Below are 19,386 nucleotides of genomic sequence, written 5' to 3'. Positions count from 1 at the left end.
CCCTTCTCTCTCTCCATGCGCTTTTAGCTCATTCGTACAGTTGAGACTTTCATAAAACGAGTCCCTCCACATTAGCGCGGAGGATGTTTCCCTGCACGTGTGTAACTGCATTGTGTTTGTTTGATTCAGGATATCCTCAATAGTAGTCTTCCTGTGCTTACCGGGACAAAATGCAGGTCACCGTCCACAGGAGACAGGCAAAAGTTCAAGGAGGAAACTGAAGTGTTTGACCGGGTGTGGTGCAAAAGACTCGCAATTCACTTTGGGTTACCAGAGGCAAATTTGGCATTTTTAATGCACAGTACAGATTATTCTAGCATATCAAAGAAAAAAAGAAAAAGCAACTCTTTTTTTTATATACAAAGGCAAAACGCACACAAACAGATCTGACATTTTAATGGAAATTTTTGGAATAATTATTAAATTATCCTCCCACAGTTGAATAGAAGCGAAAACATTATACAGTGTTTTTCACAATATTTCACAGTATTTACAAACTCCTTATCAGTGCCGAAAGCATCGCTGCACTACAGTAGCGCCCCCTGCTGGTCTCCAGCAAACACATACTTGGGTCCATGCCAACCTAATAACCCAATACACTCCCAGTTCAGTTAAATATACAAAACAAGTAGAAATATTAAAGATATAAGGATAAATGAAACATTATCTGTACATTGTTTCAGTACATTCACAAAAGAACTGATCTCAAATAAAGCGCAAGCTGTGAAACCGATTTGTTTGGTATCATAATAAAAATCCCGACACAGATATGCTTCCTGTAAACATCCCTTTTAAGAGCAGAGGTTTAAAAAGGGACATTCACAAGGTCATTTCAAATCATAGAGAATATAACTTTGTGTACCGGTGTATATATATATATATATATATATATATATATATATATATACAGAGGTGGTGCTATGAAATGTCTAGGATGTTCAAATTTACTTTGTTGCACCATAAGTCTTAATTCCAAAGGGAATAAACAGTTGTGGCCACATTGAAATTTTCATATTAAAGTGGAAAAATATAATCTCGCTTCAACAAAATTAAACTTTCCAAAAAACATAAATGGTGCTTGTAAACATTTCCCCCCTTCACATTAGAAATGTCCTTAACATAAAAAAAGAAAGAAAACTGAACAGAAGTGGTTTTCTTGGTGGACACATTCACATATGTACATCTACACAGATATCTTGCCATTGCACTCCTGTTATATGAACATGTTGTTCAAATTCATAACATTCTTAATGCATGTATGGAATATGCAGCTTATATAAATATGTTTCACTCAGTCATCAGTCATCATGGACCACAAAGTGACAAAGATCTAAAAATACATTAACTGATCTTAAATATTGAATCTTATGGAAACTTGTAAAGAGCATGTCCGGGTCATATCTCAAATCAAGAAATATGACATTATCAATAAAGAATGTGAAGCATATTTTATTCATTATGACAATTTATCCCAGTAGCTTAATATAATGAGAAAAAAATGCACTCATTACTGTAATGTACATAGGATTATTTAAATTGTATAGTACATTTGTAAAGTACATTTACAGTATTTTTAATTAATTAAAAACATTTTTTCACATTACAGCATTTGAAATTTTAGGAGAATCTTTATGGTACATTTTTTGTATGCAAAATTTTTTTTTTCATTTTGTGGTGAAATATGACCTGGAAATGTTTTCACAAGATTCACCTTAAAATCGCAGATCAAGTTTTAGATCTAAGCAGTGAACAGAACCAAAACAAAGTATATTAGCACAGAGCTGTCAGGCAGTTCCAAGTCATTAGAGAAACACTGGCTACAAAATTATTCATGGTTTTGTTGAAGGGCCTCTTGCTTTCAGTCGTCGCCCTCGGCTCAAACCGGTTTATTATTAACCTGCACCTGACACAGAGCCAGAGACACCTCCGGGATTTCACTGTGACCCCACCGCTCAAACACAATGCCTAGCTTCAGTTTCAAGACGTTCTGAAGATGACTGCTGTACTAACTGATCAGCGACTGATCTGGTTGGTCAGTAAAAGGACACTTGGGTTCAAGAAGCTGCCAGAGAGATAATGATTCCAGTTATACAGATACAGACTTCTATAAAGTGGTACATGTATGACGTCAGAACCCAGAAGTCTGGTTCCTTCAAGGTTTTCCTATGGGGTTTTATAATGGGGTTTTTTAATTTATGAGTAAAATAAAGCCTGTGGTAAACATAACTTGACAATACTTTGATGTTTTGTTCTACAATGTACACGACACACACACACACACCCCAAACTGTCTTATCTAGTTACTTATGGAAAACGCATGTTTTCAAAAACGAACATAACTGCTTCAAAACTCACGGTTTCACTATGGGTGTGTAATTTACGTAGTAGAACACAACGTCATATTGTCTAGTTATGTTTACCACAGGCTTTATTTTACACATAAATCAAAAACCCCACAGGAAAATCTTGAAGGAACCGGTGGCGAATTAGTCTTCTGGGTTCTGATGTCATACCTCCACCACTCTATAGAGAGGGATCTCACAAAAACACTACAGATCACTTTTCACCAGAAAATTAAAAGGGAAAAAATAAGAAATTAAATTTTGCATAAAAAAGAAAATAGAGCCTGTTTTGGGGCCATTAAGATCTCTTGCAGTCTGACATTTTCCCTCCCCAAATTCTTACCACTTTAATGTCTTTACTCTTTTATTTACTTTTCCCCCCTCATTTAATTCCATTGGATTCTCATTAATTCAATACAGTAATTTGAAATATACATGCTAATTGTCATGAAAATAATATTACAATGCAATACATCTTAATAGTCATAGAAAGGCTTAATTTCTCTTTGCAAAATATCATGTATTTTTTTATTTTGGGGATATGACCTGGCATGTTCTTGACAGACCCTCCCAACTATCCCTCCTCTAAGTTTACAGTACAATGAGTGACTAAAATGGTGCAATTCTTGGCATTTTCGATATGCATGATACAAATAAAAAGATGAACTTCGTGCTTTTTGTGGGGCTCAGGCAAGTTTCTACTGGAATGTTTTACTCGGATAAAAATGGACATCATTTTACGGCGAAAGCTTGACAAAGAAATAAAATGCTATTTAAATAAAGCATTTTTAGAAGACACTGGGAGTCGTGAAGTGTTCTTCGGTCTTGAAGGCGAGAGAATTTTAGATGCACAGTATTGAAACTAGATGAAATTCTAAACATTTGGAAAGGGGACACTTTAAAACCACAAATAACCAGAAAGTCCAGGTATTTAAAGGGATAGCCCTTTATTTTCAGATTGATTCAGGTCACCATCTGTGAGGACTCAATGTCCCGGAGCGAAATGGACAAGATTATTTAATTTCAGAATATTAAATGCAGACAAAATTGCCATTTCACTGGAGAAAGTCCTTAAAGGGTTAGTTCACCCACAAATTTTAATTCTGTCATTAATTACTCACCCTCATGTTGATTCAAACCTGTAAGGCTTTCGTTCACCTTCAGAACACAAATGAAGATCTTTTTTTCTCAGATTTCATCAAAAATATTTTAATCTGTGTTTCGAAGATGAACAAAGGCTTACATGATTGGGACGACATGAGGGTGAGTAATTAATGACCGAATTTTAGGGAACTAACCCTTTAAGGACTTTCTCCAGTGAAATGAATTCAGAATTTAATATTCTGAACTTAAATAATCTTGTCCATTTCGCTCCAGGACATTGAATCCTCACAGACGGTGACCTGAATCAAACTACACAACACTGTTACATGAATATTGCCCCCTTTTCCAGTTTTGGAAAACCATTAGATTGACATTTAAGGGGGGTTTGACATTAGGAATGAGATTAGTGATCATTGAGCAGATAATGACTTTCAAATCTCAGTTTGAGCTTTGCCAGGTGATGCAGACGCATTTAGGACCGAGAGCGAGAAAAGGAGGGGGAAGCAGGCTGTAATATTCCACAGCCTCTGACAAGTGGAAAATTCAACAGAACTTCTCACAACCATAAAAACTAAATAGGTGGAAACATGGTCCTACAGACGCTGAGGTTTCTCGCAGCCCTGACTTCTTAGGAATGTCTGAAGTGAGGTCAGATTGACTTCATTCATTGGTTACTTGGTTACTTGCCTTTTAGCTGACGCCGTTCATCCAAAGTGACTTACAGGGGACTAATTGCAGGGGTTAAGTAATTTGCTCAAGTGCGTAATAGTGCAGGACAGGGCAGGCTTTTTGACCTCAGTAACTATCTAGTTCCTGAGTCACCCCTGATTGGCCCTAAACCGGAAACCTTTGTATTAACAACCCAGATTTGTACCCATTACCCCAATTTCTTCTCATTAATACAGCGCTGTGAGATAAATCTGAAAGCATTAGCTTATTTTTGGGTCTTTGTACATTTGTCATTGCAAGAGTGGGCCATATCTGTTAGGCATTATGAAGCCACAGGCTAAGATGATTCTTGTTAATCAACGCCTGCAGTATCAACACATATCCTCGCTAAACATCACTACAGGCCGCCTTCACAGCAAATCATTCCGCATATGTGTGCAATGGCTCTCACACTGCAAAACCCTTAACAAGAAGTTCCAAAGCAAAGTCGGCTCCAAGAACGGAAGGATTACTTTGGTGAAAAACAAGTGCTCTATAACAATTAATAAATAAATTGTACTTAAAACATAAATATGCACTCATTTTATGGGAAACTTGATCAACTAGATGTGGAGTCCCAAAGAGAACATGGTTGTTGAAAAAGGAATCAAGAATTTGTGGAACTAAGAGTTGGCAGACAAGTTGTCAACCAATCTTAAGAGGTCCCAGTGCTCACCCCTGCTGTACCTCATACCCTCCCCTGACTGAAAAGGCCTCTGATTCAATGGTCAAACCGTCAACGATGAGGCCAACAGATACCAGCGCTGTCCCCTCAGTCTTGACGTCTCATTTGGGGATCTCCAGGGCCGTTACTGCAGGTTTGGTCTTGAAGTACTGATTGAAACGTAGCACGGCATACCTAGAAAAAGAATGTGACAAAATCAGATCTGAAAGTCAAAATTAAGAATGGGATTGAATTAATTGAATCAGAAATGTACTTCTTTTTTTAGGGCATATTTATCTCCAATAATTGATATATAATATTTTTTAACAAAAATAAAAATCCTCCACTTGTCAAATACTTAAACTGAATATAGTTTTGACCAATTATGGCTGTTATCTATAAATTCAACATGATTTTTTAAATCTATCTGTGTATTAAGTATTATGTTTGTAATATGTTATGCATTACGTTTGTAGCACTTGGAGTAGGCTATAATATAAAACGCAAAGAAATGCATTATTAAATATAACTATAACTGCAAAAAATACATTTACATTTTTTTATGGTTCCTATGAAATACATCAAATATAAGATAACAAAAGTTTTTACAGGGGCATTTTGTCAAATTCAGTGGCATTATTGCCCTGAGACCTGGCTAATTTTTTGCTCTGAAAGACACCGAAGTTTAAATACATTTACATAATCATTTTTATCCTTTTTCTACATGCAAAGAGGCAGATTTTTTAAACAGGCTGTGAGACCCCTCCTGATCTCATATGCGCAGGCAGTGATTTGTTGTTAAAAGGTGCAGCTTGAGAGGAACCGCGACCTGTTGCTTGGAAACTGGCGATGTAGGAAGTTTACAGAATATATTACTTGAGCCAGTTTAATAAAAGTGAGCCACGACACCAACAAAAATATCCTCAGCCTACGGATGACATAACTCACCCCCTCCGAAAAACCAAGTCGAGAATAACTTAAGTTTCATTGTGCTACAGAGTACAGATACACAACACTGAAGATTTCGAGTGCGGTTTAGGTGGAGTGCCAGAGTCACAGAGGGTGGCAGGCCGCAGTTCACTTGTCCTGAATCAAATCTGCTTTTCACCACTTGAAAACAAACACCATTGACAGGTTTCTATGGGCAATAGAACTAACAGTCCGCACCCATTCATGCACAGTATGTGGGAGACCTTCATCTAAGACCTTTACCTCCAACCGAAGCATTCATACACAGATTCAGGTCTAATGTATTTTTAAGTTTCAAAGACAATGGACAATGTTTTAGGACTGTTTAGCCATGATCCCAAGAGATCTAACCTTCAATTCAGGTCTCATGTGTTTCTGTAAGGTGAATGGGTAAGGTGTTAACTTTGGTTTGAGGCCATTTCTGGTCAATGAATTACTTGGAAACTGAACTTTGGCCAAATTATATTTTGACTTGCATAAAAATTCAGTCATAAACAAATGGAAATCAGAGTATATATATATATATATATATATATATATATATATATATATATATATATATATATATATATATATATATATATATATATATATATATATGTTTTTTCCCTGAATAGAATTTTATATTAGGTTACAAAAGTGTATTAGGTTACTTGCCTGGTTATTGGCTGCATTAGTTGCCGCTACTTTCTGTCACTTACACTGTACACTCTTTATCTGCCTTTAACCCCATTTCTCTTGTTGATGATCTTTATGTCTGTAAAAAAATCCTCCCCCATCACAAGAGATGAAAGGCTGGATACGCCGCTTACCCGAGGAAGTCAAACTCGATGGAGGAATACTTGGCTTGGATCAGGGCCCAGAAACCCCAGAAGAAATGTGAGGCCTGCCAAAGCGGAAGAACAAGAACTTTAGGGGAAAGCCTTCCAGCTCAGTCCACACACAGATGTAACACTGACAGCAATCATCATGCAACACACTTGTAATCCATTACCTTTGAATAAACAGCCATTAATCAATTTCATAAATCCTGCATTATCAAAACATTTTCTCCTCTAATGTCCTCTGCACATGCAAAACTTACCAGAGCAAATTTGTTGACTTGTACGTAGAGCGTCTCCAGTTCACTCTGGCTCACCTCCTCACCTTTCTTGGTGAAGAGCTTGTAGGCCTGTAGGTAAGTGTGCAACCAGTCCAACTGCATCTCTCGACTGGGATAAAGGTTATAGTCGGGTTCACTCATGCCTGATGAACACACACACAGAAGGGTAATGCAAATCAGTTCCCAGAGCATCATTTTTTATGAATGATATATTTTTTTTATGCTGCTCACCTGCAAATTCATTGAAATGATTTCCAATGTCAAATGCTTGATAGTTGTAACTTGAATATTCATAATCGATGAACCGAACATGACCTGGAAAAAAAGCAAGAGGGTTTGATTCATAGTAAACAAGACAAAATATATTAGTCTTAAGTGCCTTTTCAAACAAAAGCCCTGAATTTAATGCCATAAGTGAAAAGTGTAACACTGGCTCTATATTGGTGTCAATATTGCTTTGTTTGTTTGAGCAGCCCAACATGTCAAATTCTGGCTCAACCAAATGCAGGGCGTCATGTTTGCCTACACAATAAAACACGGGAGGTAGGATGGAAGAGGCGGCAGTTGTGTTTGAGAAACCTGGAACCAGTCAAAATGTTTGACATTTTGTTGCACAGAATGCACACTGCAGCTTTTTTGAGTACTAAGACATAAGACAGGTGTTTTTTTATTTGTAAAGAAATTAGCACTTTTATTCAACCAGAACACATTCAATTGATCAAAAGTGACATTGGAGACATTTATAATGCTTTCTAATCATCAAAGAATCCTGAAAAGCATTGTTTTCATCATTGATAATAAATGTTTTTCAGCAGTAAATCAACATATTAGAATGATTTCTGAAGGATCATGTGACACTGAAGACTGGAGTAATGATGCTGAAAATTCAGCTTTACATTACAAAAACGGACATTTTTAATTGTAATCAAATTTCACACTGTTGCTGGTTTTACTGCATTTTTTAGCAAATAAATGCAGCCTTGGTGAGCACAAAAGACTAATAAAAACACAAAAAATTGTACAGACTCTTGGGATTTGAATGGATCATGAACAGTGGGCTATAAAATTACTAATATTATTTTTCTCACCCATATGACTTTGGTTACACCAGCAGAACAGAAAAGCAGAGGCAGAGAAATTTAGTGCAGTTTGATAAAGTGTTTATGATTAAAGCATTTATTATAATATATTATAGTAAATATGGTCAATTAGATTCTATATTGTCATGATGCTGACATATTACCCACCTTCCTTTACGTTGTGAATGATGTTCTTGCAGAGCAGGTCATTGTGACAGAGCACTACAGGAGAGCCCAGCTGCGACAGGTGTTCCTTCATCCACACCATTTCCTGTTCAAGCACTTCCTGACTGGGCACTTCCTGCTGAATTCTAAATAATGATAAAAAACACGGAAAGAGATCAGTGATTCAAGCAAATGGCAGAAAGACAAGAGTACATTCATTAATCTTCTCTAATGTTAATCTCAACATTTACTAATAAAGATCAAAAGTTGTATCTGTTAACATTAGTTAATGCACTGGGAATTAACTTTAACAATGAGCAATAGATGTTGCAGTGTTTATTCTTTGTTTACACTAATTCATAAAAATACACCTGTTCATTTTTAGTTCATGTTAGCTCAGATCCATTAAATAATATTTACTTTTAATTTTAATACTGTATTATTATATGTTGAAATAAATATAGCATAGTTTGTTAAGTAATTAAAATGTAAAAAATGTTAACAACTGGAACCTTATTGTAAAGTATTACCAACAATTTAAAAATGCTTCATCAGTCATTTATCTTAAGGATGGATTAACAAAAGAGAAATTAAGACAGTGATAATGTGGTCCAGTCCCACCAATGAGAAAGCCTGTCTGAGTGACCACTCTCCCCTTATAATGGGCTTAAGGAGCTATTTCTAGAATCTCCTTTTGCCATGCAGCGGCTCACACAAAACCCAGAAGCCTCTCTGACTGATCTGTGATTTGTTGCATGCTTTTTTTTGTACAAGTTTATGACTTGTTTTATAGTATTAGGAAACTACCGAGTAAAATCGTCCTGTTAGACATTGGCGAGTAATAATAAAATCTCTACCGGAGAAACTCTGATGACACTAATGCTTTAATGACTGATGACGTAAATGACTTTGAATGTGCATGATCTCTGGCTACCAATAAACGTCAGCTTTTAAGAGCCAGCATGTTTGTAAGGATGACAATTGAGATGATTATGTGACATAACAGCTCCGAGCATGAGATTAGATGGACAAATACAATCTGGATTCCCATGAAACACCTGTCTGAGCAAAATCTAAATTCAAATGTGCCTTTCTGAGTTGTTATGAGTTATAATCTACATTTTTATGAGATATTTTAAAGAGGACCTATTATGATTTGTTACATTTTTAACTTTCTTTAGTGTGTAATCAGGGTTCCAACACCTTGGTTAACTTCAAATTCAAGGACTTTCCAGGTTCAGTATCCTCAAATTCAAGGACTTAATGTGGGGACACATTTGTTGCGTTCAACAACAAACGTTGAGGTACCATCGTAGTAGTTTTGTGCGCACGTGAACGTCATGGCAACGTACAACACAAAGTACCTCACACGGGAAACACTTGACGTAATGCGTAAATGCGCGAGACTAGCGTAAATCAAGCAAGCTAGTGCGCATAGGTCACGAAGTGTTGGCGAAATAACACATTAGCGAACCGGAGGGAATAATATGGATTTTTTTCAAGCACTTTCAAGGACCTGTATCTATGTGTGTTTATTTTCCAAAACTTTCCAGGACCTTGAAAAAAATAAAATAATCAGATTCACAAACTTTCAAGGATTTCAAGGACCCGTGGGAACCCTGTTTAATGTTGCTGTTTGAGCATGAAAAAAGTCTGAAAAGTTCACTCCAAAGGGAGTTAAGGCCCATGTATCCTTCATTTTCACTTGTCTTGCACAGCTTTCAAAGCATACTCAACCGAGGATGAGCACGGACAATTGCATTTCTATACAAGTTCTCTCCAAGACGTCAGTCACAGAGTTGTGTCATTTACAGGACATTTGCTCAGAAGGAAAAAAGAAGAAAAGATCCGCCATTGCATGCAAACTTTAGAACAAGAACCAAGACGAAAACGATGAAGAATGATATGCTGCTTTGTTTACTCCCTGAGGGTTACCTGACGTTAGAGGCTTGGTCAGTGAACTCCGTGGCCACTAGCGAGAAGTACTTGCGCATTTTGATCCACAGGTTGGGTTTGGGGATGCAGCCATTGTGTGCGTGGATGGCGTGAATTCGGGCCATTTCACGGGCGATCAGTCTGCCAATAAAAACAAAGGAAGACATTGGTCAAAACCGCAAAGCTCAGTTTCAGCCTAAACACAATGCCTGGAAAAAGCTGTTTATGTGGAAAAATGGATATTAGTCCAAGGTCACCAGTGTAATTTGCAGTACGGTTCACTGTGTGCCTGGAAGGAGATATGTGACCCTCATGAAGGGAATGAACACTTCAGTCTCGAGTGCACAACAACTTCACTCCAAATTTGCAGATAGCTTAGACTATTTGAAGAACGTTTCCACAAGCCATTCTTCAATATTTAAAGACATGTTTCAAAGGGTGCCTATTATATGCTTTACATTTTATCATTATATACATTATACTTCAATTCAGCAAGGATGCATTCAATTTATCAAAAGTGACAGTAAAGACTTTTACATTGTTTCAAAATATTTCTATTTCAAATAAATATTAAGCAGAACTGTTATTAAGCAGTTCTCAATGAACAGAACAGTTCATTAAGAACTGTTTTCAACACTGATAATAATTAGGAAGGTTCACATCTGCATATTAGAATGATTTCTGAAAGATCATGTGACACTGAAGACTGGAGTAGTGATGCTGAAATATCAGTTTTGCATCACTGGAATAAATTACATTTTAAAATATATTCAAACAGAAAACAGTTCTTTTACATTGTAATAATATTTAACAATATTACTGTTTTTACTTTATTTTTGATCAAATACATGGAGCCTATCAAAATCAATAAAGAAAACTTACCAAACCAAAACTTTTGAATGGTATTATAAATTGATTTCAGTATGTATGAAAAATATTTTAATAATAATTTAATTTTAACTCATCACATTGCATTCTGGGATTCTCTTATTTGCGAAGAATACATGTGATACTGTCTTAGCATCTGGTCAAAAGAGGTATAATTATGTAATTAGTATAATATATAAATAGTACAAGGTTTTGACCTAAGCTGAGGTCAGTTTTAATGACTTCACTATTATAGTTACAAAAGACAAAAAATATTCCAAAAAATAGGCCAAAAACTAAGATCAGTGTGTTCAATTCAACGTGTTATTTTTAGAACGAACACCCACACTTCCATTTTGTGCCGTGTGCAGAACGGACCCACCTGAGTAACACAGGATCCCTGACGTCTTGAGTATCCAGAGCGCGTCCTTGCATGAACTCGTAGCAGATGCCATTCTGGAAGGTGCAGTAAAGTCGGGGTGCGCAACCGTTGGCGTGTAGAACTTGGAAGCTCTTCAGTTCATTGTCTCGGTCCACGATCAGCTCCGTCTTGTTGCCGTACACCCTCACCAGCACCACATCCTCGTCGCAGTCCTCCACATAACACCCCACCAGTTTGTTGGTTGTGCCATCTGTGAAAAGCTGAGGGGACAAAAAAAAAGGAACATAAGGCTCTGATCAAACATATCAACTGCAATCACAGCTACTTTTTGATGATGCATAGACATTACAGTCAAATTGAAATGGCATTACTGCTAAAAATATGCGTTCTTTTAAAGAGGTCGAGCAGTGACATATCGATCTTCCACTGGTCACACGTCGTCACATGATGCAAATTCACAGGTCAGAGTTCACCAGACTTGAACTTTGGAGCGTTTTCCGGTCTGATGCATTCGCATGTGTATGAATGGAATTCAATGGAACTAAATGTATAGTGTGACCGCCCCTTAACTCATTGCCTATTTTTGGTATAGCCCCTTAATAAAATCTCTCAGGAACCTCCATTTTAGTGATACCAACTTCATATTTGGAACACGACTTGATTAGACATATGGCTTTGATTTTCTAGCAATTTTAGACTCCAAATTATTTAGTAAAATATATTTTAAAATATAAATATATATTTTTTCTTCTTTGTCTTCTTTAAAACCAACCGCAGGCCTGTATTCCAAAGCATTAATTAATTACACTATTTAAGTTCAGATTTTCATGTTTATGCTTAATAAGGGGTGTGAAAGAATAAAATAAGCCATTTTCAATTATTCAAATGTCAATCATGATAGAGCATATGATAAATTGGCAAGACTTTAAATGCTTTGTCCTTGTGACAATGTATCCCACAATTCATTGCACTGGCCCAGCCACCCACCAATGCATTTCTGAGATTCCTGAAATGACTAAAGTACAAACAGCGGCAGTGGTCGACATACAGAGGATGAATTCATCTCGGAGCAGGTGCCGTTTAGACAGTTCAACAGTTTTGGCGAAAGGTTACAACACTTAGAACTTGCGTCTCAATAGTAAATGGGTTTAAAATACACTGCTGAAAGCAAATATAACACAACTATCGGAACAAACTTTGTAATTAACAAGCAGAAAGTGATATGTAGGATGGTCTGAACCTCTAAAAATAGTCTGAATGGTCAGTGTTTATAGTTGAGTGTAGGCCAGGTGGTTATCATCAACAAACACAACACAATAACTAGCCCCTTTTGCCAGTGTCACATGACCACGTGGCTCTTCTAAACGGCTGGAACGCCGGAGCTCATCTGATGAATGGCATCAAAATGCCACGCGCCAACAGAGGAGCTTTATTTTGAACATTTTGGCTTCATTCAAAGGACTGTACCAAAGCAGCTGTGAACAATAAGTTTGGGCACAATGCATGTTTTTCATTGATGAAAACTATGCTGGCTATCTGTAAACAGTGCTATTAGGGGTGTAACAATATACCGTGTCACAATATATCGCAATACAAAAATGCAACAGTATGTATCGTGGATGGTGACAATATACATTGTGTATAGTTCATCCAAAATAGAAAAAAATTCAAGTTTCCAGAGTTTTAGTGTCAGTACTACATTAAACTACTATATATACATGTTGAATATAATGTATAATAATGCAATGGGGGAATATTTGTGGGTCCTGATAATGCCAAATGTCTTGTTACCAGTAAAAAGTAGCCTAGATTATTTTAAATACAGAGTGCAAGCATGTTCGTCTAAAATAATTCCGTATTTTCAGTTTCAGAATCATGAATATTTTTATTCTGGTGTCAGCATTGTCCTGTGCATTGGGTTACCAGCACCAAGTCCAAGCCTATTCATGTACTGTACACCCACATTGTAATACTAAATTTACCATTTGAATCAACAGTACATTTTTTGTTAACCTTTTACCATATGTCTGACTTGGAGTATCGCAACAATATTGTATTGTAAGTTCAGTATCGTGATATGTATCGAATTGTCACATGTGGTTATCGTTACACCCCTAGTCTATCTGTGTGGAGGTAGAATGGGATTAGGTTCATTCAGCCTGGCTTCAAAACATTGGCAAACACAACTAATGTTGTGGCCCAAGAGTATAGAGGTGAATCTCTAAAATACATGTCTGGGTCATAGGTCACCCTAAAATCATAAGAATGAAAAGAATGGATTTTTTAAGACCAGGACCAGGTGGAAGAGTTTTGGGCCAATCCTTGAACATGTGCATGTGTTTTTGTCTCATGCAAATTTAGATGCATTGAATATCACTGGTGTGTATTCTGCTGATTTAAATGTCACCTAGGTAACATTATCTAGCTGGCTGACATAGTTGAGGTTTTGTTGAGATAGCAACGCAGCGCTGTAACGCAGCGTTGTTTTATTTGGTCAAAACAATCATACTAAAATACATTTGAGCGTGTTGAAAGTTATGTTATAACCAGGGCTTGACATGAACACCCACCAACCTACTAGCCACTTTGGCGGGTTGAATTTTATATATAATATATATATACCTTTTTCAATTGTAGTCTTTTAAAAAGACATCTGAAAAAATAAACTAAGTGTAATGTAGTGTTGTCAAAAATATAGATTTTTCAATATACATTTCAATATCTGAAACTTTTCCAATACTCATTTGCAGAATCCACGATACCATCTGCGTTTTCTCTCTCTCTCATCTCTCTGACAGCGAGTGACACACGAACCCGCCTCTCCTCACTCACTCGTTTCATTTGCTCTGGATGAATATAGTTGGTGTTACAGCTTGAATTTCTGCGTGGGATTGCGCGTATTGTGCATAATTTTACTCATTCCCGCAGATTTTGTGCTAACACACAAATTGTGCGCACAAAGCCACCTCTCAGTACTAAATTGAGTTCTTTTTCGCTGATTATTGCGCTTAAACAGTCAAATACACACAAAACAGTCTTGGCGTGTATTCAGGTAAACACAGTCAGTAAGTAAAACAAGAAATCGAGGGTAACGCGGATATGACGTCATTGACATGTTACACTGGTTAAAATAGCTGATTTCTCTGGATTTAAACATTGTTGGAAACATTTGGGATAATGTAAGTAAACAAGTCAACAAAACATATAACATTGTTCTAGTGGTTTTTGAACATTTTAATCCAAAAATCGTACACATTGTGCCTTTAATTGAAATTATAATCACAAAAATGTGTATGAATATAGCTAAAAAACAGCTGAAATGCTGTATTATTTAAAAATGTTTTGAGAGTACTATACATTCCTATTTCTATTACTGATTTTCACTTCATTCATAGGCTAATGTTAAGGAAAATCATGTTAAAATGTAAATATCAAATATGATCCATCAGGCTTTTGAGGAATGTTTATTTGTACATCTCTCAATCATCATTGCATTTCATTGCATTATATGTTTTGTCCCAACAATTAAAACTACAGAGCTTTTTATCATAAAACTAAGCATTTCAAACTAACATCATCTTACCAAGGCACATTATTGGGAGATATAGAGCTACAAATTATATTTATATGCATTTTATGTAAGTAGTCTGATTCATTGTTTATTACGACCTCAATGATTTACATCAGAATTTCATTATTGGCCATAAAAATATCAGCAAATCCTCCAAATTGCATATTCTTGCTCAGTTTGAGCCTGTGAATAAAATTGAGGTGTTTTTTTCCTCCTCGAATATGAACTCCATATTCTCACTATATCATACTATATGAGCCACAATATATGATACTCAACAAAAAACACATTTGCAAGCTAAATACATATATTGCTTTACAGTGCTAATATTATAAAAAAATAATAGTAATAATAGTAAATATCTACTATTGAATAAAAAAAGCTATAATTGTTTTTAACAAAATACCCTTAACATTCAAGGAAAAAATTATTGGAAAAAATCTCTATAAATATAAAAATACAACTGCTAAAAATTCAATTAAATAATGCATTACAGTAATGAGAATTTGGGAGGAAAATGAGCTTAATATCACGATAAAAAAAATTAACCAATGCTTCATTTTCTTTAAGTACACAATATATTTATGCCTTTCCCTTGCTTTTAGGTTGAAATATGACTCGAACACGTTCTTGAGCGTTTTCATGAGATTCATTAGTGACGTGGACTGGGACACGCCGTCTCTGCTTAAAGACAAACAAACAATAATAACACTGTTCATTAGTAACCTTCATTTCCCATCACACTAAATGATAACACTCAAACAGATATGACAGATGAAGCACGTGAGGCTGATCATCAGTGCAATGATGCAACGTTTATAACTGTGCTACTAAATGTGTAGCATATGTGGCATTGGACCGAGACGTCAGGCCAGCCAGTAAGTGTGAGTCACAGAGTTTAATCAGGTTATTTAAACAGCTGCATTAGGATGAACTCAAGGCAGCATTATGGGAGGCTTGCTTTATTACTATTAATAACTGTTATTAACTGTTTGAATATTGTGAGCCTCCTAAATGAATAAACAAATGATATTTTCCATTGAAGTCGTGAGACATTGATCTGATTATGCAAATACAATAGGCTAATCACTTTTGGATAAAATGTGGTTTTGGGTCGAGTCAATCTAATCAGATCCACTAGTTTCAAACCAGAACGCCAGGTGGGAGCTGCTCTATCTGTGAGATAACCTGTTATTCAGAGATGATAAGTAACAGCTGACCTGTGTCAAGGACAAAAGAAGAAAAACATGTGTGTGTGTGTGTATGTATATATATATATATATATATATATTATATATACATACATATATATAATTGTGTGTGTGTACATGTGTGTGTATATACAGAACAACAACATGACTTGCAACAAAATGCATTGAAACCACCTGTAAGCCAAAGGACCTTGTTGATGTATATTTATATCAGATTTATATATTATATATTTATGCACCAGCAAGTGCATTTACATGATGGAAAAACATGCACCTAACTAAGCAAACTCATTTCACTGAATTTAAATATTTATTGAGGTGTCAACATGTGATTGAACTAGGATATGCAAACACAACTCAACTTTGTGTGTGTATATATATAAAATTGTAATTGACAAATAAAGAAAAAAATAAATATTTTCAAAACTGATATAATGCATGAACAATGTGTTTAAACAGGTTTCAATTGTTAAAGCAATAGTTAACTTAAAAATGAAAATTCTGTCATCATTTACTCACCCTCAAGTTGTTTCAAACCTGTATGCTTTTCTTTCTTCTGCTGAACACAAAGGAAGATATTTTGAAGAATGTCGATAACCAGACAGTTGATGAACCCCACTGACTTCCATGGCATTTTTTTTTTTTCTTCTACTATAGAAGTCAAAGGCCCATCAACTGTCTGATTATCAACATTCTTCAAAATATCTTCCTTTGTGTTCAGCAGAAGAAAGAAAATCATACAGGTTTGAAACAACTTGAGAGTGAGTAAATGATGACAGAATTTTCATTTTTAAGTTAACTATTCCTTTAACATTTCAAAGGGTTTAAATTCAGTTTTGACTGTTGACTTATGTCAGGCGGTACAACCAAATAGTTTTATGCATGTATACTGTAGTTGTACCACCTGACATGAAAAGTGTACCAGTCTATACTTGAAATTAGCAGTTTTTGCCAGTATTTGATAGAGATCTATAAACATTTTCACTCTGCTACAAGGATAAGTTGGTTGGCCTCCTCTGTATGATGCATTATGTTTACTGGTATTACCTTGTCAATTCATAATAAAAGAGCCATATTTGCAGTTGTGCCACCCTGACATTTGGGAATATACAAATTGCTGGACAAAAGTTTTTCAATTATCTCAACTACTGATATGTATAAAAATGTGTTTATATGAAAGGTTTCAAACCTGAAATTATGCCATAGTATTTAATTATTTTTATTTTATTAAGACACCTTTTTAAATAGTTTTCTTAGTCTGTTCATTTGTTTGGACAGTTGCACCACCTTACATTTTGGGGGTTTAAGTATTTGGGGGTATTTTTTTAAATGTAGCCTACTAAAAATGAATTCAAACTAAATAGGTTTTATAAAACAAAGCGATATGTCATGACATTATCAAATTATTTTAAAGGAAATAATGCACTTGGAGACAAAAATATGCACGTCATGTCATTGACCCACATACACACAATCATAAAATACTAAACTGAAGAGTTTTTTAATCTTCATTTTAAGGTTTTTAGTTATATAGCAAAGAAGTCACTGCCAGCTGGACAGTGACGTATACAGGACGTATACGCACCTCACTCACGTCAAAGATTGATAACCTATCTTATCTGGCGCAAATTGTTAAAATAGTTATTTATACGCGTTTTATTACATATTATGTGTTGTCAGATGTGGTTAAACTGGGTGTAATGTCCAGCAGCTGGCTAAGTTAGCCAGGCTAGTTTCCAACGTCACTCATACGGTCATAGAAAATAACATGACGTGATAACGCACAAAACCTTCAATGTCATTTAAGCTATATTAAAATATATATTCTTCAATGAAAATGAAAAACGACACACATCAAAAAAAAAAAAAAAAAAAAAAAAAAAAAAAAGACAGAAAAAAAAGGCCCTAAATACCCCGGGAGTGGATTAGCTCAAGCTACACAGTCACACCTACCTTAGTACGGATCAGGTTCGGGTCCCAGCCTGGTCTGAGCTCTTTAATCAGCTTCATCGCCCCTTCCGTAACATTATGTTCGTCCACGAATATCGGGAATTTTCTGATCGTCGGTGACCCAACCGGCACGTGGATCTCCGTCTCCATCATATGATTTAACTGTCTATTAATGCCCGACATAGTATTAAATAGGTATTTTCAGTGTTTAGGGGTTCTAAAGGTTTTTATTTGAACATGCACAGAAGGTCCAGCCCGGTTTAGTATATGCAGGAGACAAGAGGCGCGACTCAAAAAATGCCGGTACCGTTGGTTTCTGTCATCACGGCAGGAAAAAACGGCGCTTCTTCCTTCTGTAGGCACCGCCCACAAGAAATCATCCGATGACGGAGCCTAGCTCATGAATATTAATGAGGTCAGGCTGACGGGACTTCAGAACCTTCCAATGGCGAAGGACTGACTTATTAATATTGATTAGGTAAAGTTACGTCGCTTGGTCGTCCCTGTAAAGGCTTGGCTCATGAAAAACCCTTCTGCATCGTAAGAACCTGGCTTTATGTGTCTCTCAATAAACATATGCTCATAATTTTGTATTTTTTTCTCTTTCTTTTGATATATATTGTTTTTATGTAGCATGGTACATTATATACCATACGTTATATATCATATAATGTGAAAAAATCAAGTCAAAGTTTAACCTGGGGAAATGTAAACAATCTGAATATTTAGCCAAATCAAATGACTAGCATAAAGGACTGCGTTGTCTAAACTAATCTCAGGGGCCTGTACCATGAACAAACTCGGGGTTACAGGATTAGTTTTGAGTTGACAAAACCAAACCGATGCGATCAGGCTTTATTGGTACCATGATGCAGCTCATCAACTTTCTCTGTCAACTCAGGCTTTGATCCTCAAGCTATGATTACTCCACGCGCGCGTGCACATAAAAGAGTGACGTCGACACTGAACAACCAATCGCGAGTAGAGCGAGAGGATATATTTTTTCCGCGGAGGAGCAAGAGATAATCATTCATAATTACGATGAATTTAAATATGTATTTCAAGCTCGAAACAACACGGTCTCTGCGGCCAAAGCAAGAGAAGACTGTTGGAGAAAGATTGCTGATTGTTAATGTGTAAGTTACGTTCTATATTTATGTAAAAGTATATATGTATAGCCTATACGTGTAATATAGCCTGTAGCCTATTTTTATAATATATAAAAATGTGCATGTACTAAGAAAGATTAATATTAATTGATTTTTAGATGCAACCCCAACTCCAAATGTTCTTGGCAGCAGATAAAGACAAAATATAAAAATATAATTCAAAGTGGT

General features: G+C 35.9%; 1 protein-coding gene across 1 annotated transcript; it reads right to left on the bottom strand.

Annotated features, from left to right (window-relative positions):
• Window positions 1-267: 267 nt before the first annotated feature.
• Window positions 268-18,394, bottom strand: etnk2 (ethanolamine kinase 2). The gene is made up of 8 exons (XM_084100071.1): window positions 18,053-18,394; window positions 11,318-11,577; window positions 10,069-10,209; window positions 8,137-8,279; window positions 7,121-7,204; window positions 6,872-7,032; window positions 6,600-6,673; window positions 268-5,013 (listed from the first exon to the last, which is right to left on the bottom strand). Exons 1-8 carry the CDS (start codon window positions 18,230-18,232, stop codon window positions 4,941-4,943), a joined length of 1,116 nt encoding a protein of 371 aa, XP_083956197.1. The 5' UTR covers window positions 18,233-18,394; the 3' UTR covers window positions 268-4,940.
• Between the last annotated feature and the right edge of the window lie 992 nt (window positions 18,395-19,386).

The sequence above is a fragment of the Abramis brama genome, assembly GCF_963993115.1.
Source record: "Abramis brama genome assembly, chromosome: 23".
Taxonomy (NCBI): Eukaryota; Metazoa; Chordata; class Actinopteri; order Cypriniformes; family Leuciscidae; genus Abramis; species Abramis brama.
The sequence above is the reverse complement of the archived record's forward strand: the minus strand, read 5'-3'. Positions and strand labels throughout refer to the sequence as shown.

Bases quoted from the DNA above. Each gene is read 5' to 3' on its own strand.
- etnk2 (XM_084100071.1), bottom strand. From the start codon at position 18,232: ATGTCGGGCATTAATAGACAGTTAAATCATATGATGGAGACGGAGATC. The intron at 10,210-11,317 runs GTGGGTCCGTTC...TTTTATTGGCAG, and splicing joins AGGGATCCTGTGTTACTCAG to ACTGATCGCCCGTGAAATGG. The intron at 7,033-7,120 runs GTGAGCAGCATA...TGTGTTCATCAG, and splicing joins TCATTTCAATGAATTTGCAG to GCATGAGTGAACCCGACTAT.